We start from the raw sequence: 26,996 nt of genomic DNA on the forward strand, positions 1-26,996 counted from the left end.
CAGTTCTCTTCTGCTGACTCTCCCAGCCCTACTGTGCTTCCCCGTCTGTGTCCAGGAGCTCTGCTATTTCCCTTCCACCGCTTGCCAGAGTGGAAATGCTTGAACCCCACCCCCTCCTCCACCAAAGGACAGATGACAAAGCACGAGGAATGAGCACCCTTCTCTCTGTCTCAGCTCAGCTGTCCCAGCCTCTCCCCAGAGCACCGGCCTCTCTGCCTCAGCACAAATACCCGCTGGAAGTGAGTCTGGACAAACAACACACTGTTTGAGGGCCTGCTGGTGGGCACCAGGGGGGCTCCCGGCAGGCCTGAGAGCAGTCGGCCCCCAGGCACCGGACCTACCGCCAGGGGTCCCAGGTGCTGGAACTGAAGGTGGACATCAGTTAGTAAGAAGCATGAATCAAAATTTTTTCCATGATAGCAGATCATTTTAAGTCTAAGTTTCTCAAACGGCTTCTAGACTATTACCATACTATGCTGGGGCCAGGTTTTTTTTTTTTAAACTTAATATAAGTATTTTAATTTTTGCTTTGCAGGCAGACATGGTTTGACATCAGTACACAGACCCCTCAATCGTTCGCTGTTTCCTCGACATGGTGTTAGACGTGTGCTTTGTTCCTCTACTCTCAATTCTGGAAATTTGCTCCACTACTAATAAGCTCCTTTCTGGAAACTTCATATTTTTACTGCTTTGGGGCAGCTTCCTTAACGTCTACAAATCTTAAAAAGAAAGAAGGAAAGCAGCAGCAACTCACACTTCCTCTTGCCCTGCTACCTAGACCCCCAAACCAGAGTCTCCGGCCCCCGCTTCTTCCCGGCCTGCTCCCTCCTTTGCTCTTTATCTGCTCTCCTCCAATGGAAAGCCTCCTCCAAGGTTACCCATGGCCTCCTTATGCAATTCCTGGGCCTTCTGAGCGGGTGTCGGTCTTGTTTCAGGGGCTGTGAAGGGTCCTCTCCTGTGAAAGGAAGTCTTAGTGTGGACTTGGGTCGTTTATGGACCAGACAGAAAGCAGGGTCTGGGGTCACCTGGAGGGAGTGGGCTCCCCCCACGTCAACCTGGAATGTGCCCGAACATTCCCCCATCAAGGGCGTCGCCATGATGCCCAAGATAGTTGGGCCCTTTAAGTGTTCCGAGCACGCTGTCTGTACTGCTGTCCATCTCCCCTTCCACAAAGGAAGAAAAGGCACCGGCGGTTCCTGGACCTCCCGCCACAGGACACCAGGAGGAGCGGGAAGGCAGGACCGGCCGGGGTGTTGGCTCTGCTGGTCTCTCCTCCTCACGTCCGGCTTCTGTGCGCCCACTTCCACCCCCTGCCCTGCCCAGCTAGCGCCGCAGCAGGGACTCCGTGCAAAGATCCTTTTAAAAAAATTCTATAAATACTTAAAGACTGAGAAATACAGATTGTTAGAAAAATGCTAATTCTCTGAAGTTCAGAAAAACTGGGTGGAAAATTGCCCCCTTTTTTGAAACTGCCATTTCTTCGGCTGACCTCATGTTGCAGCAAGACTCAGACATGAGGTAATTGCTCTGGTGTTAACATACACTGCATCACCCACACTCTCCTGCTGGTCACCAGATGCCTCGGACAGGGGACCGAGGAGCCCCGAGGCACCAGTGGAAACTTCCGAAGGCATTTTTTAAAAATTTTTGATTTTTACGGCCAGTATGTGTTGCCCCCACCCCCCAGAGCGAGCTGTTGCAAGACGATGACAGAAAGGCTGAGCGAGGACCCACTGAACTAATGAACGAACCAACCCGCAGCCCAGGAGACCCGGGAGAGCGGCCTGTAGGCACTGCCCAAGGATGTCAGCTTTAAAGGGGATTAACAGCCATCACCCTCCTTCCCTTGAAAGCTGAAGTCCGACAAGATTCCGAGCAGCCTTGGCCACTGACAGCGAGCCCCGTGCTCTGGAGCTGCCAGCTGCTCTCTGGACAGAGCTGACAGTTAGAAAGCCCCTTCTAGAATGAGTCCGCATCTGTTTTTCTGCACCTTCTCCTCCCCCGTGTTAGTACCATCTTTTCTGGCCGCAGAACGATCCTTCAGAACTTGGGATCGTTGATCCAGCACCTGAATTTCTGGTGAAGGGTTAAGGCTGAGGTGACTGGCAGTTTATCCAAATTCTGTTCCTATCTCTGTGTACATTTCATATCAAGTGAGATTCATATCAAATTGATGGGGCGTGGTGCTAGAGAAACCTTGTGTTGGATAAATCCTTTGGACAACTGTGCACTTTCTTTCATAAACTCTCCCTTCCTAAAACTCCCTTCCTTCTGACTGTGCCCGGAGAAAGCTTCCAACAGACCCCAACCTGCGTGGAGCACCTGCTGCTACTGTCCCTGCTTATCCAGGGACGGTGTGTAGGGAACAGCGGTAAGGCTGGGTTAGAGGGTGCTAGAGCGGCCCCAAGAATAAGAGGTAGTGAATGTGTAAAATTCTAAAACCTTAAATCCATGAATCAAGCGTTTACTGCAGGGAATAAATCATTGCTCAAGAAAATACTGGCCAGGGCGTCCATCTATTTATAATTCAGAGCTGAGTGGTTTCTGGAAAGGGGTTCTCTTGGGAAGAGTGTCACTGGCCTCTGGCAGACCCCGCGGGGCCACAGTGCCCGACTTTTCCTCCATTCCTTGTTTTCCTCCCCTTGACCCGGCAGGACTGGGTCAGCCCCCTCACTGGGTGTCTGGGAGCCAGTGTGACCTCGGCAACTTCACACCCAGACGTGCCTGTGGCTCCTGCCGCGTCCGCCCAGCCCTGGGGTGGTTCCTCATCCTGGCTGGCCTTGCAGAGTCGGTTCCCAGCCCCGGGGACTTGGGCCGCAGCCCCTGGGAGTGTTCTGCTGCCCAGAAATGGAGGGGACCAGGCACTTACTTTCCCTGAGGTAGCTGAGGTGTGACAATAGCACTTCCGTGTTGTAGAGGGAGGTGGCTCGGAGGAAATCCTCCTTGTTCATTTTACACAGTTCCTTGCCGTCCATGTTCTGGAAGAAAGACGTGTCGATCTCCATCAAGCCGTACTCCTTGATGGCCCACTCCAGCCACTGCCGCACGTGCTCCTGCGTCCACAGCGTGGGGTCTACGGAGGACACAGATGTTAGTCAGCAGGGCTGCAGGAGGCAGGGCCTCCCCCTTCAGACTGCCTGGGTGGCCTCTCTGTGTGTCTCTGTCTCTGTCCCTCTCCATCTCTCTGACTCTGGGTCTCCTCCCTCTTTCTCTCCCTCCACCTCTACCTTTCTCCCCTCCCTTCCCCTTCCCTTGCTCCTCCTCTCTCCTTCAGTGGGAAAGTGGTCCCCTCCCACATGGTCCTCCCAGAGCTCCCACCTGGCCCCAGCGCATCTGGAGCTGCCTGAACAACTTAGCGCTCTGGGTCCCCTAGACCCAGGAAACAATGTCTCTGGAAAGGGAAACCATCTGTATCTTCAGAACATCAATGACTGCATGAAAGAACACCTGCCTCTCAGATGGCTGCAGGAAAGAACACACATGTGGACACTTGGACCACAATTCCATCTGTGCAGTCGGAAATCCAGAGGTGTTAATCTTTAACTTAAACCCAACCTGGGTTTTCTCCCTTTGGGGACGGCTGTGTTGACATTTCTTTAAGAACATCTCCCGAATGGTTTCAGGATATTTAAATCCCAAAGATGAGAATGGTGTCAGAGGGAGGAAATGTTTTAGGTCCCAAGTAAGTAATGGAAGGGCTGAGGCCATCTCCCCTTAGGACCCCCAAGACTCCTCCCAAGCCAGGGGGGTGTGTGTGTGAGGGGAGCTGGTGTACCTGGAGTGCTGCTGGTGAGTCTAGTAGGTGCCACAGTAGGTGGAGCCCTTAAATCTTATCACGTGTCACAACCTGGAAGCCATCTCTTTCCTTGGCACCCAATTAGTGGATCCAATAATCAGTCAAATACATGCATCATGGGAGAAAGTTACACGGGTCTATCCCGTCCACACGAAGCGCTTAGGCAGGAAAGCGTGTAATTAAGCGACAGGTGTTTGTGGTGGCAGATGGAGGACTCCCAGGCGGAGGGGTTAGTGTGAATCTGGAATCACAGAAGGCTTCCGGGAGGAGGAAGGAGACTTGACAGCCCCCAGCTTCTACTGGGCTGGCGTTATTAGCCTGCTTTCTTGGGAGGAATACCTGTGCTACCTCTGTCACCTCACCCTCACATTCTAAGGGGCTGTGAAGGCTCTCAGCGAAAATGGGAGAGGTTTGAATGGTCCAGAGTGGCCGTGGCAAAAGAGCAAGGTTCTGTGGTCTCCTCCCCACCCTAGAGTGGGGCTGGGGCACCACCCACGCGTGGGGCAGTTGCTGAATTGCTGCTGGAGGAGGAGGAGCGGGCAGAGAGCTGGGGTTAGAAGAGGAGGACCTGGGGCCGCAGGTCCCAGGCTGCTGCCACCGTCAACCAGTGACCCAGGGCCCGGGAACCCGTAACAGCCCGGATTTTGAATGCCTACTAGGCATTGCACGTGTCCTACACGTGTCCCCTTTTCCACTCGTCAAGAAAATCCGGCAAAAGGGCTTTTATCTTCATTTTGCAGATGGGTAGTGGAGTTGGGAAAGGTTAAGACCCCACTCAAACTTCAGTCCCAGTCTGAGCTGGGCTTCCAGTCCTCCCAGGACTGCACTTAGCTGAGGGTCCCCGACCCCCCAGCCTCCTCTTTGCTGCCAGTCTCGCCTTCCCACCTTAGCTCACAGGAGAGGTCCTCTGCCATCACGCCAGAAGGCCCAGCTACTCCTAGGGCGTCAATGTCCGAGTCTGCATCTCTCTCTCTCAGATAAATTTCTTGCTTTGTTTTACTCTTTCACTCTCCAGAAACAGTTAGGCACGGACCATTGGTAGATGGAAGTAATTTTGCAGCATCTCAGAATTCTAAAGAAACATGTCCTCGGGGAACTTGGATTATGAGGCGTACTATTTCATCAGCTCTCCTTTGTTTCTCCTAATTCCTCACTTTGAGTATCTGCAGCCTCAAATTCAAATTTATACTGTATATGTTATTTATTTTATTATTTCCTCCCTTGCTTTGGGCTCTGTCACAATATTATTTCTCTCCCTTTACAGCACAATGAATGATAAATCTTCCTCTCTGGATCACGCTAAACTCTTCCAAATGCAGCTCCTGGATGATTTAGTCCTGGTGTCTTCCCATCTGAACTTGGAACTGGGGATTAACTAGGGCCTTCATTTATACTTGTCTTAAAATCCCACCATAAATTCAATTGGTTGTTCCACCAACGTTTCACTGCCTTAATTTGTGGACTTGCCCAAATGAGACTTTCTCTTTTGTCCAGGAGGCTGACCTGGAGTAGGCCAAAATGTGTGAGGATGATGCCTAAAGATCTAGCCAGAGGTAAAATAATGAAGTGAATCCCCAGCTAGTGAATTCATTACATGAAGTGCTTTGAAACCCCTCTGGTAGGAAATCAGGCTCTTCTCATCACTACGGCTGGGGTCATCCGTGGCCCACGGAAGCTTCCCCATTTTGCTATTTCTTTTGAAAGCATTTCAGAGTTGAAGGGTCAACCAAGCAGTCTGGTCACTCTCCCCACTTCTGTATCCCCTCCCTGGAGGGACTAAGGAAGTCAGATGGTGTCCACAGTTGGTTCAGAGACCGCCTCTGGCCTCCTGACTCTTCCGTCCTCAAGATTTCCCTCCCAGGCTGCCACTGTTTGGAGAAGCAGGGCTGGAGCGGGGGGTTTGATACTGAGTGAGCCGAGGCCTGGAGAGGTTCGGCTCTGCTGTCGGGGGTGCAGAAGGATCCCTGCAGGCCAGCTCTGGTCTGCCGTCACTGCCCACCTTCTCTCCGCGAGAGGGGAGAGGGCGGGCTTTTCCTGGCCCTGGCTGATGCACCTGAGCTAAACACTTGTGGTGGGGGTCTTGAGGAAGGGGGGTCGGACGTGACACCACAGAAACAGCGTCTCGGGACGAGGCCGTTTACCCGGTGCCCGGCACCAGGAAGGCCCTCAGCCCGTGGACCCATTCCTCCTCTGCCTGTCAGGTCACATGCTTGCCAAACAAGGAAACTGAAAACGCTTCAGGAGCAGTTTTCAAGCCCCGGAGGGTGCAGGAGTTCCTGTCAGCCCGGCCCTCTCCTGCCTCATGCGTGCCCGCCCCCGCCACCTAGAATCTGGCCCAGGAGGCATGCACCGGGCTGTCTGTCCCAGGAGATGGTGACACACCACTTCCCATGGAAAATAAATGCCCAGAGCCTAGGAGGAGAGACCGTTATAAAACCACGCCTTCCTGACCGACTCGCAACCCCCTTTGGACTACCTCGAAGACACATCTAGTCCTCTGCCCTCAGACACAACTGCGTCGGCACGTCTCCAAATGGAAGGGGTTTGGCCTTTTGGGAAACTTGTTTTGGTGAGATTAGGTCTCACTCCTGCCCTGGAATTTACTTTGCCTGAGATTTGGACATTCTCGCTCCTTCTACCTGGCACGGACCCTACACGCTGTAGATTTGACTCCCTTTTGGACCAGGCGGCTGAGCTCGCTGGCCGAGGCAGGATGTCCGGCCAACGCACTGAAGGCCTGAACAATGATTTTATTTTCTGTAACCAACAGTGCCGATTCCTAGGAAAAATAGGTTATTTTTACAGAATGACATAACTTGCTGCACACATGTGAAGGCGCTCCTTTTGTTAAATATAGTTATTTCTATTTTGAAACCATAAGCGCTGGCTGTAATTTTGGAAAGGTGGGACCCTGCAGATGCCAGGCAGTGCTTGCCAGGTGGACATGACAGCCTCTGAGCCACCCGTCTCCTTAAAAGCAAGGGTGGGCACGCCTGGGTGTTCCCGGGATTCCTTTTGGGTTCAGAGGGCCTGGCCTTTCCTCTCTTTGCTGGGCACACCCCGTGTGTGCTGCTGGGCACTCAGGACAGACTCTCTGAGGTGACACTGTTTGGGGGCGGGGCCACTGGACGCTGCACGTCGGGGTCTGGTGACATGGGGGAGGCTGTCTTGGAAGGGGACCAGGGAAGGAGGAGGGAGGCGTCGCTTTCCCAAGTAAGCATTTCCACTGAGCACAGGGTACCGGGTGGAGGTGGAGACGCCCACTGGGGCTACTAGCCCAGAAGAGTGAGGACGTGGAAGGCAGGCAGCCGCCTGGTTCCCAAAGTACCTGCGGGGACGATGACCCTCCTCTCGTTGGTGGTCATATTGGGGGGAGGGGGGCCGTTCTTCTCGTCCATGTAGCTGTTGTAGCTCATGGTGTTGGACTCGCCTCCGCCCACGAGCTTGCCGCATTTGCTAACACTGCAGTCCACCGGAGACTCCCTGGAGCGAGAAAAGACAAAGTCCAGAGGAAGTCATCAGTGCCACTGCCACCACGGCCGCGGCGCGGCACGGGGCTGCTCGCCCCAGCCAATCGCGCCACGTCCGCGGAGCCAGCGCCCGGCCCCGCTCGGTGTAACGATGACGCAGACGCTGCTGACGCGGCCTGATTTCTGTCCACGCTGCCACCAGGGTTTTCTTCAATTCCCATCCCAATCCTGTAATTACGGTACTGAAAAACTTTTTGGCAGCCCCTGGCTGCCCTCAGACTGGAGTCTGGACCTCTGAGTCCGGCGTTGCTGCCCTTGCCTCGCCCCCACGGCACCCTGTTTCTAACGTGGTCCTAGGACTTGTCACGCCATGCGATGGTTAGCCTGGCAGGTGCGCTTCCCCTTGCTGGACTGACAAGCTCCTGATTGCGTCCGTTACTTTCAGGTTTTCACCTCAAGCATCTTAGATAGTGCCTCACAGAGGGAGTGAGCCATCAGTGTTTCCTAAGCAAATTCTTTCCATTGCACATATATTATTTTAACACAGTTTTCATACAGCGTTCTATCTGAACTTCCCAATCACCCTCCAGGACAGGGATGGCAAGGGTTAACACCTCCTTTCTATGGTTAAGGAAACCACGCAGTGAGGTGACTGGCCCAGGGGCACACAGCTAGAGAAGATGGAACTGACTCAAGTCTCCTGCCTTAAGCTTCTCTAGCAAAACACACATGCAGAAGAGCTGGCTGCTGCCTGAAGGAGGAAGAGAATCCAAGAACCTCAACCCAAGAGGTTGTGGCCCTTGTGGCATTTTGCAGGCCTGACCACCCAGCCCCTGGAAGTACACAAGGGACAGGGCAATCCCCCCGAGCTGGTCTCCAAGTACACGGCCAGGTCAACCCCTGGTATTCGGCAACATGGGAGCAGAGAGGCTGCCCAAGGCATTCCAGCTCAGCAAAGAGCATCTGTCTGGAGACGGAGCCGACATCTCACTTGTGGCCACCTGGTACTTGGAGTAGGATGGCAGAACACCCCACCTACCCTGAGCCCAGTGCTGCCCAGGGCAGCGCCATCCTGTCCTGCCCCAGCTTCTGCTCAGCCACTCCGAGAGCAGTGGAACGAAGGAGAGACTAGAGGCCAGGGAGAGGCTGCAGCCCTGGTCATCCGGAGCAGGAAACGTCAGCCCTGGCACCCTGGGAGACAGCCAGTCCTCGCAAGAGGTCCAGACCAGGCCTTCAGACCCAGGAGTTCAGATAAGGTTCAGATTACAGACGTCCAACTCTGGGCCGCAGAACCTCTCAGGGCTTTCCAGAGGCCTGGCGGCTGCCCTCCCTCCCTCTGCTATGGGCAGGAACAGACCATCCCGAGGCCTTAAGGAGCCAGGTTTTGCCAGATTCCCCTCCCCTCCAACCCCCGCCCAGCCCGCAATGCGGTGGCGGCAGGCCGGTGGGCAGGAAAGCAGTCAGGGAGCCCGAGGGAGTAACAGCCAGGAGGGTTGGGGTGCGGGGGCGGGGGGCCTCGGCGGTGGCAGGGGGAGGGGGAGGCCAGAGCACATTCAATAAAGAAAATTAAATGAATTTGTTTCTTAATCTGAAAGGAAAAAAAATATTGAAGATCACTTATCATAGCTGGGAGATAAATGCTCCACTGAGATATTAGAAGTCAGACGGTAATTTTTTCCTGATGTCTTACAGAGGGGAACATGGGCTGAAAATGAAAATAAGATGTATAACTTACACATGTTAGAATTTAAGGTTTTACTATTCGCCTACTGTTTTTCCAGGCAGAGAACCAAGAACCAGCCGTCAGAGCCCCAGATTGTTGAAGGTTTAATGTCCCCATGGCAGTCTGAGGGGAGGCAGTAGCACATCAGGGCTTTTCACCAGAGTTTGGCCCTTTGGCTGCTGCTGGAGAAGGACTTGGCCTGAGATGAAGCAGCCCCGGAAAGACCCTGGTCCTGGATCTGAGCTAAGCGGGGGCGGAGCTCGCGGGGTCCCCCGCCCTCATCCCGGCTGACCGCAAGTGGGCGCATGCGCACATGCGCTCCACGTGCACAGATGCGCCGTGCGCCGGCACAGAACACTCCACGTGCGCGCACACGCACACATGCATGCGTACGCACACGCACACATGCATGCGTACACACACACGCCACACGTACCCCCCCACACGCTGCCACAGCCCGGCAGCCCTTCCCGGCATACTTGGCCGTTGTGAAACAGCCCAAGTGCGGCCGGAGTCTGGAGGATTAAGTTGGCCTTCAACCAAAAGAGAGAGCGCAACGTTTTCATTGGCTGGGAGCGCCGTGCCGCGGGTGGGGTTGCCAGAGCACACACTGCCTCTGGCAGGGGCCGGAGGACTTTCTGCGAGGGGGCGACGTCGGCCGGGCGTGGCGGAAGGGGAGTGCCTCTCGTGGGCTGCACCCCCGCCTTTCGGAACTCTGAGGGAGACGGAGTTGGGAAAATTGCTTTCCACATCAGCTGGGCTTCTGGGGACTTCTGAGCCCCAAACAGACCCCGTGCCATGCACAGGTGAGAAGGTCAGCCCTTCTCATTGCACCGCAATGAAGTGACCCCTTATGCCCAAGGCACCGTAGCAGGGCCAGTCCCTGGTGCCAGGAAGAGAGGAAGCTCCAACTGCCTAGAGGGTTCATTTGGTGAAAGCGGCCTGGTAGGTCGCCTGGTAAGAAGAGGAGTCTGAGCACAGCGCAAGAGAGGCACCTGTGGGGTGCGGCTTGGCCGGGGCAGCCCCGCCCCCGGGGGGGGGGGACCTCTGAATACAGCCAGGCCCTGGGTGCTCCTGCTGGGGTGACCACTGGGGCTGTCCAGTGCTTGGAGCCTCCGGGTTTCCTATCCCAAAGACGTTACCAGATTTCGGTGTCCTCTCTCTTTCCTCACTCTTGTGTGTGCACCTGCTCCCCAGCTGGGCCAGGGGATCTGCCTGTCTGCCCCACTGCCTGGGCACGTCTCCTCTGGACCAAGGTCCTGTCCTTGGACCCGGACTCTACCATCAGCAAAGCGGCGCCATAAGGGAAAGCCCTGGCACCCGCCCCGACCCTCCACGCGTGCGCCGGCCGGCCCCCCTCTGACTGCTGGGGTGGGGCAGCTGTACCTTTTCCGCTTGCCCCCCGCACATCCCACCGTCCCGGAGCCCCAGGCGCTGTGCCTCCGCGGACAGCACGCGGACAGGTGAAGCACAGCAGAAAGGCTGTTCTTGAATGAGGCAGCTGGCGCCTGTGAAGAGGCCCCCTGAAAACAAGGCGGGGGTTGGGGGGACGCACGGAGCTGGAGAGAGTTTGCCATTCAGCTTGCCCAGGCTGCTGCTGATTTGTATTGAGCCCTGCACTTACAGCTCGCACGGGGTGGGGGCCCACGGGCAGCTGGTAGCACTGGGACAGGGGACGAGTTGGCCGGGGGCCGCCACAATAGCGTAGAGAGGAGGTGGTGCCTGTGAGGGTGTAACTCAGAGCATCTCCCTCTCGGCAGTGGCTCAGAAGCCGGGGCAGCAGAGGCCACAGCAAAGATGATGTGGACCCTGCAGCCTGGTCCTTTATTTTCGCCACTGGACATAAGCTCTTTACCCCTCTGGTTCTGTTTTTGTGTGCTCGGTGAGTATTCTTTAAAAAGATTGCTACTGGTTTCCAGAAGTGCCGTGCAAACTGTCAAGTGATTTAAAACAAGGTGAGAGATCTTGAGTCTTTGGATGAAAGGAGATTTCAAAGACCTTGCCTAAAGATAACTTCTTTAGATGCTGCAAATATCTTCCCTACCTTCCCACTCAGCTCAGAGCAGCTGAACTCAGGGTTTGTCATCCAGATCCACAGGTCTGCAGCCCAGGTTCACAGTCAATGGATACCTAATATTCGATATTTGCACAGCTAACTCAAGGGCTCCCCAAGCCACTTCATTGGGACTATCCGATGTGTGTCTTCATATCATGTGTACACTGTTTGAAAATTAAGCAAATCTGTGATGCCTTTAGCATTTCTGTAGGATCCATGCTGAGATGCTGCATAGGGCTTTTTTGTTTTTAAAAAGAAGATGCAGTACACTGAAAGCAAGTTTCCAGGAATCATCCCCAGTAAAGCCATCACCCTAACCCAATAGCTGTCTTCATCTCCCTGCACACTGGATGCCTGTAGCTTCTCCAGAGTCCTGGGTACACCTCCCACCAGCTTATGTGTGACGTGCTTCAGACTGCAAGGTGCAGAATTTTAGGAGGCGCCTTAGGAAGGGGCCCCCACAGTCAGAGGTGGAAGTGACAGGGTCTGGGAGGCTCGTCTTCCTGTACGTGGATCTGAGGTCTGTGATGTCTCACAAGGCCATCCAGATCCAGCTGGCCAGTCCCGGAGCGTCGGGGCAGACCGACACTGAACTCTGGTCCAGAGTGGCAGGTACACAAGGGGAGCGAGTCCTGTGTTTCCCTCCATAAGTTGATATTCTTTCCTTTGTGGGATGTTTTCCCCAATCCCCGTGGTTGAGGCAGGAAGCAGCTGAGAGTTGGTTGCAGACCACAGCGGGGATCAAGTTGCTGAATTCTATACCCAGCACAGAGCCCCGGGGCCCAGCTGTTTCAAGAGCATCTCATGCTAACAGATTCAACCGCAGGGGGAAGGTGCGGAGACACAGAGCGGACCTCTCCCAACCTGTGCAAGCTCGACTTTCCGTGGGCTCCTCAGCCCTCGGTTCTCCCCACCCTGTGCCCTGGTGCAGATGACTTGCTGCTGGGATCAGAAGCAAGAGGGGCATTGCAGCTTTAGGCCTACCGAATACCTCCTCCAGAGACACACATTTCCTTGGGGTGTCTGATAAGCATCAAGTAACTCAGAATCCCAAGTTATCAAAGAATGCAGAGAGAATTCACTGCAAATCACGGGATGGTCCAAAACCTCACCCAGCACTGTCCATTCGAAGGAACCACATACGTAACAGAACATTTTCTAGTAGCCACGTTTTTAAAATTAAAAATAAAAACAGGTAAATAACAACAAAAAAGTATGATAATATCAAAGAATAAAAAAACAGGTAAAATGAATTTTAATCATATATTAAAATGTATTATTCTGTTCAATGCAGCCCAGAGATGACCATTCTAGCATAATCAATATAGAAAAATAATTAATGGGGTGTTTTACTTTTTCTCCCACACTAAATCTTCTAAATCCAGCGTGTCCATTTTGGATAGGCCGTATTTCAAGTGTTCCGAAGAACCCATGACTAATGGCTATTGCATCCAAGGTGCAAATTTAGTTCCTGAGCCAGGAGAGCCCAAATTTTACAACTGCTTCGGTTTTTTCATCTGAAGTTAGGAATTATCTTTTGCATTAGAAGTGCCATCATCAGTGGTACCCGGGGGATAGGAGAAGTCTGGGGCGGAGAGGGAGAAGTTTAAATAGGCTGGCGTCTATTCCATCATCTTGCTCCTTTTTGCTCTGACATGGTTCCATCCAAAGCAAAGACATTTTTCTGAAAATCCTTGCTCCCTGCTGCCCACCAGTCCAGCTTCCACGTGAGCACTTAGGGAATATTTACGAGGTGCTGGTGAAGGCTGTGCCTCGCCTGCTGGGCTCTGAGAGCCCTCTGGGTCTTCTTTGTTCCCCGGGACGGGTGAGAACGCATCAGTTTCTGAGCCTCTCCTGCCACCGGCTCAGGGCCCTGGTCAAGAGAAGCAGATCAAAAGCAGGGGCTGCTTTGTGTAACCAGAGCCAGGTAGATACCACATCTGCTCCCCGGGGTCTTCACACAGCCGTCCTCCTGCTGACGTCTGGGGTGACCGGAGCCAGGGATGAGCTGGCAGGTAGGTTTGAGAACTGATTTCCTTGGGGTGGGGGAACCCTCTTTGCCCAGGATTAGTCTTTGGTGTGTTGTGGCTTCGCCAGCAGCAGGAGGGAGCAGTCAGCTCACGAATACAGCCCCTTCTGAGCCCAGACCCAGGCCGGCTGACTGGGGGCTGTGGCCCTGCTTGTACACCGATGGCCCACAGGGCTGGGCATCTTTGCCTCTGACTTGGGTGGACCACACCTTCCTTCCCACATTCATGTAGCAACTGGGTGTTGAACAACTGTCACGTGCCAGGCACCGCTCAGGGACAACAGAGCCCTGCCCGGATTTCAGAGAAGGATGTGACAGCAGCCAGGAGGAACCAAAGCAGGGTAAAGACTGATGGTGCCATTTTAGGTCTAGTGATCAGGGAAGGCCTCTGAGGAGGGGACATTCGGGCAGAGACCTGAAACAAGTACAGGAGAGAGTTGGCAGACTAGACAGAGCAGGAGTGTTCCAGAGAGAAGGGACACGTAGGCCTGGACTCCGAGGCAGGAGTCAGCTTGGGATCCACGAACAGTTCGAGCCTCGTATGGCTGGTGTGGGTGGAAGGAGTGAGATGGGTGAGGGGGTTAAGAGGGTGTCAGAGGGCTGGTGGCCCATGCAAAGGACTTTGTCATCCAAGAAAGGATTTTGAGCAAGAAAGTGAAATATTTTGAAAGGAGGACACTGGCTGCTGTGTGATGAGCAGACTTCAGGAAGGCAAGAGGATGTGGGAGGAGAGGATGCTCCTGGAGGAGAGGGGAACCTCGGAGGAGAGGGACTGCTGGCTTGGGCTGGGGTGGGGCCGCAGAGGTGAGCAGTGGTTGGATTCAGGCTCCCACAGACCACAGCCTCTTCAGGGGTGGATCTGGATTTCTAGCAAGCAGCAGGGGCTCCTGTGGTCAGGCCAGTTTGGGAGGCATTGCTGAATGGCCCTCCTCACTGTCCGGTGGGTGTCGGCAGACATGAGACAGTGGATGCTCTTCGGGGAGGCGGTGGGGAGGTGGGCTGCAGGCCAGGACCTGAGAGCCTGGGCTCTGGGGCAGCACTGCCTCCTCTAAGTCCTTGGGCACGTCAGTCGCCCTCTCAAAGCCCGATTTGTCTCCATATATCAGAGTGGAATTACATTCTCAACCTCGTGGGACAGTGCTGGGGAGCGAGTGATAATGTGGAGAAATGTTTGACAAACTGTGTCCTTACACAGTGAGCTGCGTGTTACTCTCTCTGCCTGAGGAGGGACCCTCATGTGAGGGGCTCCTGGCTCCGAACCGCCGAGCCTTCCTGCAGTCCTAGCGTGGGGAAGGCGGCTGGGATCCCAGGGGCTGGTTTTGGTTAGTGGGGCTGGAGTTTTCCCGGGAAGGTCTGAGCCCAGGGCCGTCGGTGGGGGGAGGGCTCCCTCACTGTAGACCTGCTTCCTTAGTGACCTCATCCACTTTCTCAGCTAGAACTCTTCTGAGATGAGGCCCAAGCCTAAATACCAACCCCCTAATGTTGTCTGAGCTTCGGTTTCCAAAGCCGAGTCTATGTTTTTATCTGGATTTCTACTGATTGCTCAGCACACATCTCACGGGGAACGCTGACATCCCTTCTCAAAGCATTTCCTCTCCCCGCTCCTGTGGTGGCTGCTGGCACCTTCCCTCCTGCAGACAGCCCAGCTTTGCTCGCCTTTGATTCACCCTCTCCCCACATGCGCGGTATTTACCCACCTAAGCCCTGCTCACTGTCCCCCCGATGTCCCTCATGTGACTTTCCCTTTTTACTTCCACAGCCAGTGCCATCACCCTAGTTCAGAACTTCACCATTTCCCACCTGGGCTGTTTCACCAACGTCTCATCTTTCCGACTCTCCCCTCCCCATCTCTGTGTACAGTCACGCTCAGCTCTCGAACCTTAAGTCGCGGTGCTGATGGTGCTAACATGCCACGTCCAAATGCTTCAAGGTGGTGTCTGCATGTGGAACAAATGCCCTGTTTTCTCAGCCTGGCAATCAGGGCCCTCCTCATTTCCATCTGTGTCTCCCTGTGCTGTGGGCCCACTGGCTTGGTTTCGTGACTGAGACTAGTGCTTTCTTTGTTTCGAACTTTGCTGGTGAAGGTCACTGTCATGACGTCCAGTGCGTTCCGAGTCCTCAGCCCTGCCCTGGGTGGGTCCCCTACAGCATCAGAGTCAGCTCTCACAACGAGCCTGTGGACCAGGGCTGCTCCGGCCAGCGTACTGAGGGATGAGTAACTGACCCACGTGCAGAGCGGGGACTGATACCCGGGCCACCTGCCCCCTCACCCTGGGGCTTTCCTCTTCTTGGCCACCCCATCCATTTCCACAGGCCCTGGGCAGCACCATCCCCAACACTTTCCCAGTGTGACGTGCCCTCCCTCGCATGTGAGCCCGCAGGTGTGTCCCCCTTTGCTGGCGCTCCTGGACTTTTACTCCAGGAATGGTCTGTCATCTTTGCTCTGGTGGGGCGCACACAGAAAGCTTAGCATCTTCACCAAGACACGGAGAAGCACCTTCTCGCTTAGTGACCCCAGCAGGGCTGCACCGGGCTGCCGTGAAGGAGGCGAGCCGCGTGCCGGTCGGTGCAGGGGTCTGACTCTAACCCGGCCTCGGAGTCGAGGCCCCGAGAGGCAGGGGGCTCCCTGGCCCTGCTCTCACCTCCGCTCTCTAGGGACTGGCCGGGCTCCCTGGCCCGGCACCAGCGCCTCGCCCGCCCCGGACACCCCCGTGCCGGGCCCTCCTGACCCAGACACTGGGATGGGGGTGCCGGCCCCGAGCCCCCAGCCCTGCCCAGGGCAGCCCCCACCCGGCGGGCTCACCTGGATCCATTCATGTGGTCGTACTCCCGCTTGACGCTGACCCTCACCGGCTGGTTCATCCACTCCTGCTGCGGTGGGAGGGGGTTGATTTTGTGGGGCTGGCCGTAGTCGGGGCTCCCTGAGGCGGTCATGTCGGCCTTGGGGAGGTGGGCCGCCGCTCCGTACGCGGAGTCAAAGAGGGACTGGTCGTCGCTCACCACCGACAGAGCCTCCTGGAGGGCAGAGAAGGAGAATAGAGCCGCGTGTCACCCTTGACCCAGCATCACTCTCCACCCCAATTCCAGGACTGGCGGGCCTCCCAGGGCTGCCAGGGGGTCAGTGACACTCACGCCCACTTGGTGGATCTCTGTGGGTGACCCCGGGTGAGGGGGAGGCTGGGCAGTGACGCAAGGAGGATTACCAGGAGTGTGTTCACGTAGGTATGGAGGCTGGGACCCCCAGAAAGGAGGGCGGGGAGCAGGAAGCCAAGGAGAATGGCTACACGGCGCACATGTGTGATGTCGTGGTGCTCAGAGCCCAGGCGCTCTCCGGATGAGCAGAAATGCTGGTCGCTAGCTGGGGGAGCCGTCCAGCTACGGGCACATGAGAGGGAGCATTTCTTTTATAGGTGAGGCCAGTGAGACCCACCCAGAGAGGTTAAGTATGTAGCTCAAGGTCACACAAGGGAAGGGTGGGGCCCAGGGCTGTGGCCCTGTCTAATTTCAGTTTCCTTATCTGTAAACCGGAATAAGAATAGCTTTTTCACCGTTGATAGGTGGTCAAATGAGAAGACGTAGGGACAGGTGTCTAGTTTGTTTGCTGAGGGGCGCTCCAGGATGCTGCTCCATCTTACACACCCGCGATTCAGGCGGGAGTCTCTCTGCCTCCCCAGGACTGAGCGCTCCCTCCTCCTTCCTTGCCTGACTCCTTGCGATGACAGTTTCCAGTCTTAAATGTAATGATTCAGCATGCCCAGGAAAGAGGGCACCATCTCAGCTCTGTGGGTGGGGAAGTCAGGGCTGAAAGAGGATGTTCTGTCCTCCCATTCAGGCTGTCCCATCACCTGCCGGAACGGGTGGAGGTGACGGATGGAGAAAGGCTGTCCTGCACTTTCCAGAGACCTACCAGCCGAAGCCCGGAAATGAGAGTCTCCCATCCCTCCCAGGCCCGTCAGATCACAGGGACCCAGAGCAGGGACTGGGTGTGAGGGTCACCGTATGACCTGATTCCACCAAGTTAAGTTGATCGTGTTTCAGAAAAGAAGGTAGTCATCTATAATCTAGAATTAATTATCATCTACATAATCTAGAATCATGCAGTCTGTAATTGTGGGGATGAGACAGTCACCACATGCAAAATGCTTAGAACAGTCTCCGGCACATAGTGACGCCCAGTAAAGTGACCTTTGAATGACTATTAGTTTCAAGTAACGATCCTCTGAGGCCACCTGCTCTGGGCTGAGTTGTTCACTTAAAATTCACGTGTTGAAGCCCTAATCCCAGTTCCTCAGCATCTGACCCTAGGTGGAGATAAGACCTTTAAAGAGATGATTAAGTTGTTTACCTTAGCCCCACCCCTTCCTGCCCCGCCCCCCACCTGTAAAATTACCATCTGTCTACCAGCTAACTGCTACCCCTTCGCCCAGGGCCATTCTCAACCCTAGCAGGAGAACAGCCATACTTCAAAAGAAAAGGCTCTTCTGCGTCTGTTTCCGGCTGAGATCAGGGAAGAATTACTGGAACACACTCCGGGAAGTCTGCTCCCGCACCAGAAGGCTTTGCCAAGGACAGACATGGCCGGAGACGGGACTTTCAAAGCTGAGCTGCTTGCATCGTATGGAGAGGACAAGGGGTCCCGGGATTCAGACCGAAACTCTGCTGCGAGCCTTCACTTTCCACCTGATGCCTGTGTCAGGCTCAGAGCAAAGCTGTGCTTCTCAGAACCACTTGTCTTTGGTTATTATATCCATCCTCCCCTTCACTGAGGGATCAGCCTGGGCTCTACATCCCAAAGCAGTTTGGAACTGTCCTCCGGGCACACAGTGGTCCCAAGTAGAAAAGTGTGACATTGTCGTCTTCCAGAGGGCTGAGCCTCAGCCCGTGAACTTCTGGGGTTCTACACGAGAAGCAGAGACGCATTGCCACCTGGGACCCATAAATGCCCTTTGGGCGATAAAGGTGATGACCGTTCTTCAGTTCTGCTACAAAGAGGGACCACATCTAAGAAACGGGGTGTCGTCTTCTGTGGTGGAGAGTGGCTTAATTGCTCGATCATGCACAAAGCTTGCAGTTTCCAATGAAAGAACTTCTTCCATCTTGTCTCCCCTAGGTTAGGGGCGAAGATGATGGAACTATGGCAGCTAGGAGGCCGGGGAGGCACGACTTGGGGTAGTGATGCTCTGGTGAAGGGAGGAAGACCCCTTACATCACTATCCCCAGAGAGCACAGGTCAAGAAGCAGAGAAACAGGATTGTCAAGTCGGAGGGGCCAAGCAGGTGGCAAAACCCAGGTTCACAGCAGAGAGGCTGTAACAGAGGACAGAAAAGACCAAGCTGGGGCTTCCTGAGGCTGACCGTGGAGACACTCTTACAGAGAGGAGAAAAAATACTTTACAAGACAAAGTGTAGTTTGGTACAGGGCACAAAACTAGTCTGAACTTATTTTGAAATAGAAGTTCCCTTTAATTCACCATCAAAAGAAACTCCAGCCAAGAGGCCATGTCACAGGAGGAGAGGACCCTGGTTTACCCCAAACCACCTCACACCTCTCCTGTCTGTCTAGTCTTGCCTGGGGCTCCCCAGGTTTCTCTCTCGGACTCTTTGCTCCGTGACCACACACTCCCACACCCTTCCCTCACCCAGCCCACCCTGCACGGCCCCCTGCCCATCTGGCTCCCTTGAAAGCAGTCAGTACTGCCATCGACCACAACCTCGGCTCAGATGCCTCTGAGAACTCCCTTCATGTCATGGCAAATCTGCTCTCCTCTGCCTGTTTCCCCAGAACTCAGCGCCACCCCAGCTCCCCACCGGGCATGGTCCACGCTGCACACCTGTCCTGGGCGTGCCGTTTCCCGCGGCCCCACTAAACGAGCCCTGCGTGCACTTGTGTGTCTCAGAGTCTGTGAGTCCTTGTGCTCGGAGTAGCCTTTCTTGGCCCTCTTGCCTCCTGCGTGTCCCAGTCCTCCCATTTTGTAGGTGTGTGCAGTCTTCCCTCATGGTAATGCCCTCTGGCTCATTCGAGCTTTTAAGGGCTAAGTGAGAGTACCGCTTGGGTAGACACACACACACGCACACATACACACTTTTCTGTTTGCAACCATTGACAGGGAAAGGGCTTAAAAAAATTGATAACAGTGTGGAGAAGAGAATTGGTGGTTGGGAGGAGGTGGAGAGAGAGAGAGAAGTTAAGGAGGGCGGCCCCTGTCTGCCTGCTGGGCCGAATTAGGAAACCTACCACAGGCAGAGGAGGGAGGCGGGGGCTACTGGGTGGGAATCGAAGCCTCGGGGAGCCGAGGCCCCAGACGTGCTGGTCTGGGTGCTGGAGAAACGGCAGGGTTGGGAGGGTTCCCTCTGCCTCTGAAAGGGCACAGCAGCCCTCTGCCGTTCCCAGCTGAGAGCTTTGGGGTTGCCCTGAGACCACGTGCCGCTGGTGCTTGAGGGGCAGTGGGGGTGGTCTCCAAACTGCCTTGGGGGCAGCAGGAACATTGAGGGAAGACGGGCAGGGAGCAGGAGGAAGCCAACAGGAGCGTCCTGCGGGGTGAGTGCGGCCGACAGACTGTGTGAGGGCATCTGGTCCCCTCCGGGGACCCCGGGGGTCCCGGGGGGTGATTTGATGTGGGTGTCAGTGCCGAGGAGCTGCGGAGCCGTCGGGCTGGCAGACACACCAACGACACGCCTAGAGCTTGTGGCACGTGTGTGGCCGCTGCTGTCTTCAGAAGCCGGTCACTTTTGCTTAAACTCTCAACACTGAGTTTAACTGCAAACCTCTTCCTTGCGCTTAAGACACTGCACAGGAGTGAGTGCACGGTTGGTGTTGGAGATCTTTTCACTGGTGATTTGTTGCCGGGACTTGACTTCGGGCTGACAGGCTGAACGTGGAAAGGACAGCATGGAAGTTCAGACTGTTCTCAGAGGGACCGAGTTCCTTTGCTTCCCTCCTGCCTCTGGACGCGGCCCTGAGCCCTTCATTCAGACGGAGGCAAGGCTTCTTCACAGACGTGAGCGCAGGCTGCTGCTGAGGATGCTGTGTGGGAACTGACTGCAGTGGGATGGGCAGAGGGCGTGTGGCGCTCAGCGCTGGGGTCTGTCTGTAGGGTCCTGCTCCCTACCTGTGCCTGTGAAGTCAGCCCTGAATCAGCTTAGTAACAGGATTCAGAGAAGCTCGTTGCTCCGCTCTGCTGAGCACTGGGAAGGCAAGGCCAGTCAACCAGGAATGCTCGGGTCCCTCAGCCACTGTGTCTTAGACTCAGAGGGAGGCACCTGGTCCCTTGACTCCGAGCAGGCAGGTGGCCCAGAACATCAGTATTCCACCTGTCCCATTTACCAGAGCTCCCAGGCAAGGGCAGCTACGAGAAGCAGCAGCTGGAGTCCCAGGCTAAGTGGGTGCCATGTTTGCTCTTAGCAATGCTGACCAAAACATGCCTGCCTTCCTTCCCGGGGTGCCCTGCTGGCCCAGGGTGCCACAGCTGACGGGCACTTGTCCTGATGCAGACCAGTTTGGGTAAGATGCCTTCAGCACATCACTGATAACACATCCCTGTTCTCATGATAGAAACAGATCAAAGTAGCAGACAATCATCATAGCATTTATTACGTGCAAATCCTATTTACGTGAACGATCTAATTTACTCCTCCCAGCAATTCTGCAAGGGAGAGACTGTTGGCATCCTTACTTTTCTGATGAGAAAATGGATATTCAGAGACATGAGCTAAGTTGTTCACGTCACACGGCAAGTGAGTGTGACCTGGTTTCAAACTCAGGTCTGCTGTCTGGGCACTTACCCACTACCTGTCACCTCCCAGTTGGACTATAACCCCTTTGAGGGTAACTCCTTGTGTTCACGGCAACACAGAGCCACAGTCTTTGGAGTCAGAGAGATTTGGGTTCCAGTCCAAGTTCCATCAATTACTCACTGACACACCACCTAGTGCAATTTATTTACACTTTATAAACTTCATTTCCTCACCTGTAGATTGGGGACAATACCAGTATCTAACCGGCTAGATTCTGAATAAAGATAAAATGAGTTAATGTAAATTAAGTACCTAAATTAGGTGCCTAAATTTCTTAGAATGTAGAATATACCAACTTTTTAAAAACAATTAAAAAAAAAAAAAAGCACAATGCTGCGAGATGCCAACGAGAACCTGTGGGTTGGAGTTGGGGGCAGAGGGCAGGGGCAAGGAGACTGATAAAGCCAGGGAGATAAGTCTTTCTCAACTGGGTTGGTTACTTGAAAGTAACCAGGGTTGCCTACAGTTCAAAATAAGTGGGTTTGAAGATAATAGATTTGAAATGTGAATTCCATGGGCTTCTAGAAAAGAGAGCCTACTTCGCTAATCTGTGTTTCTGCGTCTCCCTTCAAACTATCACATAATTCCATTGCAGCCTCAGGCCTCTCTGTCCCTTTCTGGCGTCTGAATTCAGACCTCGACGTGGCACAGGCAAGGCTCTGTTAAATAACCCTGCAAACGAGGGGAGGAGGCATCTATTGCTGAGATAATCAGGGCAGGAGGCGGCCAGCACCTGCTCACGCCGCCCTTCAGACACCGTGCATGCGGTAAATGTCAGCAGAATGCCACGTGCAGAACTGTGAATTCACTAATAAAAAAACCTCCCTTATTTTGAATTTGTCACATATATGTTGTTTTCTTTTCTCTTCCTTTTTTCAAAGTACCCGCAGATGTCTCTTCCAACATTTGTTTTCCTTAGATTAAGTCAAAGGTTATTTTCCAAGGGGACATCGGTTGAGTGATGCGGGATGTGGTCAGAGCATTGCTACGTCGTGGCCTGGGTGGTATTAGTGATGAGCTGAGAACTGCGTCTCCAAGCAGCTTAGCAGAGATGGAGGCAGAGATGGAAAAGCCCCCAGAGCAGCAAGGACAGGCAGAAGAGTGTGCCCTGAGGACCTCCCCGTTCTCTGCAGAAACACATGGAAGAAACGGCCACTGTCCTCCACGGCCAGGACAGACGCACACGAGCCACAGTTACGGGCCACGTGGAGTCAGAGACTGGAAAAGGCCCAATTTCCCCAGCCTTTCCTAATTCTTACTATTAGGCTGAGTGTTTATTTCTAGCACAGGGAATGACCCAAGACACAGGGCCCGAGAGGCCCTGACCCCATGTCCCAGTTTCCTTCCCATCTTCTCCCCTGATTCTGTCCCCTGCCTTGTCAGGACAGCTTTCTGTGGCTGACTGAGCTTTGCTGGAGGCAAGTGAAAGGATGTCCAAAGCAACCAGAGCGAGTTCCCTGCCACTGTCCCTGCTCTGAGGGCCCTCTGGGCTCCCAAACCAGGCCTCTCTGGAGAGCGAGTCCCTGGGTCACCATGGGGAGCCCACATTCTTTGCATAATGACCAGAAGTCCCTTCTCTTGGCAGCCAGAGAGCATACAAAATGCAGACAGAATTCTTGGGAGCACAGTCCTCTGTCTTCTGTTTTTGGAAAGCAGCAGTGTGTGTGTGTGTGTGTGTGTGTGTGTGTGTGTGTGTGTGTGGCGGGGGTGGGGGGGATGTCTCGCCACAGTCACATCCTAAGTGTCGGGAGAAGATGGCTCCTGTGAGTGAGTTCAGGCCTTCGGCTTCTCCGTCCCCTGACTGCCGGCCCCATGCCCTTTCCAGCTTATTATTTCCATCTCGCAGAGGGCAGGGGTGAAAGGGAAGGGGGGGCACATTTTTGGCAAGGTTGGAGAAGGAAGAAGGTGGCAAACACGCATCAGTCGCCCAGTCCTAACTGAAAGCTCTTCTGCTCAGGACAGGGCAGGCGCTGCCCCTGCTCACGTCGGGGAGGCTCTTTCCCCAGAACAGCCAGAGCTGTCTTTCCAGTCTTTGCCACTCCCCACCAAGAGGCAGTGTCTCCGTCCTTCCCCTTGAGCCCAGAGGGGACACTGTGACACCTCAACAAATGGAAGGGGGCAGAAGTGACCTCGCATGGCTTCCAGTGAGGCTGCAGAGGTGTCAGAACGTCCACCTGCTTCTTGATCTCTCTCGGGCCTCTGGCCCTTGGGCAGCGGCCACCATCCCACGCGGAAGCCCAAACCAGCCCAAGCAGAGAAACTACATGGAGAGGTCCACACAGAGAGCAGCTGAGGCCGCCAGCCACCGGCCCGCATCAACCTCCAGACCTGGGAGTGCGGAACCGTCAGTGAAGGCTGACAGAAGCCGCAAGCACAACAAGCTGTTTGGCGCCGCTGGATTTGGGGGCAGTTTCTCACGTGGCCCCTGGTGCATGTCCTGTCACCTTCACCAGCACCGAGAGAACCCATGTTCCAAGGAGGCAGGGGGTGATCGTGTGAGGGGCCTTCTCGCTACGGTTACTGGCGCAGGCTGGCAGGCGTCGGCACCAGGACTGACTACGAGGGAAGTCGAGGCACAAAGCCTGCCCTGTCTAGGGTTCATGCAGCGAGGGCGGCTCAGGCTCAGCGCTGAGGTCTAACGCCCGTGACAGCCCCGCAGAGAAACTGCTTCAGACAAACAACGAGAAAACCAGCGAACAACAGGCAAGGACCACTGTTTCAGATTAGAAAGGACAAGTAAGACAGGAGTTATTTGATAACCTGAAGTACACAAGGAACTTTGACAACCGTTACCTCACTTAACCTTTGAAGATGTGAGTTAGGACCCTTATTTTACTGAAAAGAAAACCGAGGTGTCCAGAGGCGTGGGGCTTCCGTCCCTCAGCTAGTGACTGCCCGCCCTCTTGCCTTCCTGCAAAGCGTCCACTCTTTCCCCCGAACCGTCTCCGGTTGGAGGGCTCTTGTCCCACCCTGGGCTGTGCCCCGTGGCCAAATCGGCCTTGGAAACTCAGAGTGCTCGGCTGACTTCTGAAGTAACTTCTTGGAATTTCTAACCCTCGCAACCCCACCCCCCTGTCCTCCACCCCCGTCCCTGTCACTTAAATCTTCACTAACTGGGGAGGGCACTTTTGCTGGGACCAGCCCAGAAAGGCAGCTGGCCACGTTCCTAGAAGATGGAATTGAAATCCTTCGTAGATGAAAGTACTTTATTTAATGGAGTTTAATAAAGTAACGGAATGAGCCTCAGTGAGTTCAGAGGGGAGGATCTGAGGGTCCATAAAGGCAGCCCGCATAGCAGGACCCAGGGCCGGAGTCCCCTGTCGCTCACAGTCTCCCTTCAGATGCACCTCCACATCTCCCGTGGGTATCTACCTTTGCCCGTTGACACTGAGTTTTCACAGTCACTTTTTGACCATAACCACATTTAAAGGGCATCTCTAAAGATCGAAGTGAAATTCTCCTCCCACGGAGAATGCTTTTACTGCTGAAAAGAAGAAAAAGTGCTGAATATGGAAGCTGACAGGAAGGGGGACAGAAGGTTTGTCTGAGCCCCAAGAAGGGAGCACTTTATAGTATCTGTACTTTGTTTCTTTACTGTGGGCCTGACCGCTCTGCAAGCTGCTGCTTCTCAATGACAGTGGGGACAGAGAAAGGGCCAGCATGATCTGTCGCGTGTAACTTGTTCCATCTGACCATCGGAGGGCCAGGCTCCTCTCCAGTGATGGGTGGTGACCTGACCATGGAGGCGGATTCCCCGGTGCCCAAGGACGGGGCAGCACGAGGGTGGGACGTGGAGCCAGACTCAGCATGACTGGGAAACTCAGATGATCTCTTCTGTGAGACTGAGCCCGTATTCTCCTGCCCATGCTGATCGGCTGCAAAGGTTAAATAAAGCCCTGCCAGGTGCAAAGGGGTGATGCCGAAGAGAGAACTGTCAACCATCAAGACACAGCCCCAGACGCCGGGGGGAGGAGCAGTCAGGGGAGCGGCAGTCCTGGACACAGCAGCAGAAGATCCCAATCGATGTCACTGCTCATCCCTTGCCCTGGGATTTTGTCCTGCCTGGTTCCCTGTACCAGCCGGGAAACATACTGGGATACTTCCACACCGGAGGCTGAGTGCTGCTGCTCTGGGCCCCCTCCTTCCTCCTCTGCCCGGGACAACTGAAGGGTCAATGGCTGGCACAGCAGTTCCCCTGAGACTCTGCTCCACGACAAGGGGTTGGCATCCAGGTGCCCCCGCAGCACACGTGGGTGGTTATGCATCAGAATGTTTCCCTGCCGCAGAGTGCGGTTTTCTGATTGTGGAGGCAGTGTCACGAGAGGATGGTTGAAGATCTGGATGGGCGAGGAGCAGCTTCTTTCTCCAGAGGATCCCTAAGCATGTTTGCTGCTGGAGGGGGTCAAAGGCGAAGGGTAGAGGAAGCGACCCACTCCGTTGCTCTCCTTACTCCACAGGGTGCTGTCGTAAAATCTGCTCCAATACAAGGCGCTGGCTACCAGCTGGGTCAACGCGGGGCTTTACTGGCTGTGCGACCCGGGGCAAATTACCTAACTTCTTGGTTCCTGGAAAATTTAACCTGTCTTCTCCTGAATGTTTTGTTCTCTTTGACAATGATGAATGGCCACACTGCTCTGACCGCAGAGAGCTGGACGCTTGGAAGAAGCATCCTCATGGGGAGTGGCTGCAGTGTTTCCTCATAGAACCTGAGATCCTCCCACTGCGGGGGGACGGGACACCCGGAGACAGGATTTAGCTCCTGGGAGCGGGGCTCTCAGAGTTCCCCCTGGGACTTGGTCTTCATGGGTCTGGCCCTGCAGCTGGACCCAGAGGATCTCAGTCTGGTCTGTGGTGATGAAGGGATGGGGGTGGGAGGCAGTTCAGAGCTGAAACAGTGGGTTCCCCCAGGGGGAAGCAGACACTTGGCCACCAGCAGTGGCGATGGCATTTGCTGCCATTTTTGCAAGCACTGGGGAGAAGAGGAAGTGTAGGTGGCATGTGCCCTTCGGTGCTTCTTCAACTCCTGGAGTGCTGGGAACTGTCCCATCCTTTCTCTTCAAAGACCAGTTCTGCTGCTAGAGGCACCCAAAGAGAGGGACCACATGCATCTTATTCACTGTCTGCACCCAGTGGCTTGTACAGATCCCAGCATCTAGTAGTTGTGCAACAAGTCTTTAATGGATAAGAACCCTAGAGCATGATGGGAAACACCGAGCCCTCCCTCCCCCACTGGCACCTCTGCCAGAGCCAGACTTCCCGTCACTCTGGGCCACGAGCCATTAAAGCCTGACACCCAAGTTTGTCTATTGTTTTAACCAGCCACACCCAGTGACCCTTTCTTGCTCAAATTTAATCAAGAAGCCACTGACCACTCCCCCCATCATCCCCTCCCCCCAAAAGCACTTGAGGTCCTTTTCCTAGAAGCTGTGATCTTATCGGAGGATGTCCTCATGTGACAGTTTCCATGGCAACGAGTACTCTCATAATCACAGGAAGTCGGGGAGGAAACAAGCACACAGGGGCCATGGCTCTGGTCTTCCAGCTGCGCTCAGGGCGCCCCTCGCAGGGCATGAGAGCAGATCAGCCTCAAGATGCAGGGAGTCCCACCCCCTGTGTGCAGAGATCCAAGTGTCTGTGACCCTCGGCTGGCCCAGTCAGGGCGAATCCACTTCACCTTGATGGACAGACGGGCCCGGCACCGGAGACTCCACTTGGTTTCATTTTCTCACGGGTTGTTGGGAAAAGGGGACATGCCCAGTTTTTACGTCTGTTTCCTTCCGTGATTCATGCCGAGGGGCCCCGCTGGGTGACCGCATGCCCAGTGAGTCCTGAGTGTGCAGGACCTCCAGCGGTCACCTCCGGATGGGCCAGGCTGTCCAAGGGGTTTCGTTCTCTTGCGGCCCCGGGGGAGGTGGTCAACAGATGGCTGCAGCGTGGTGGGGTGGGAGGATTGGGAGGAGGGTGCCTCCGGAGCTCAGGTTTCTGGGCGGGCTCCTCAGCCCCGCCCGTCCCTGCCCACCTCCCGGGTTTACTGCAGTCTGCTCCTCCACTCCGTGCCCACCCTCTGTTCATTTTCCCCTCTGTCGTCTCCACTTATTCCTGCATTCTGCCCTATCCCTTCTCCCTCTC

At 54.8% G+C, this 26,996-nt stretch overlaps 1 protein-coding gene across 3 annotated transcripts in view; it reads right to left on the reverse strand.

Annotated features, from left to right (window-relative positions):
• Positions 1-26,996, reverse strand: part of FLI1 (Fli-1 proto-oncogene, ETS transcription factor) — a 109,920-nt gene that overhangs the window by 33,656 nt on the left and 49,268 nt on the right. For all 3 annotated transcript variants that reach the window (XM_032472546.1, XM_032472544.1, XM_032472545.1), the window contains exons 2-4: positions 15,878-16,089; positions 7,125-7,279; positions 2,870-3,073 (exon numbers count right to left, since the gene is read on the reverse strand). In XM_032472546.1, coding sequence (XP_032328437.1) covers positions 2,870-3,073; positions 7,125-7,279; positions 15,878-16,089 — 571 coding nt within the window. The remainder of the gene's footprint in view (positions 1-2,869; positions 3,074-7,124; positions 7,280-15,877; positions 16,090-26,996) is intronic.

The sequence above is a fragment of the Camelus ferus genome, chromosome 33, assembly GCF_009834535.1.
Source record: "Camelus ferus isolate YT-003-E chromosome 33, BCGSAC_Cfer_1.0, whole genome shotgun sequence".
NCBI classification, from domain to species: domain Eukaryota; kingdom Metazoa; phylum Chordata; class Mammalia; order Artiodactyla; family Camelidae; genus Camelus; species Camelus ferus.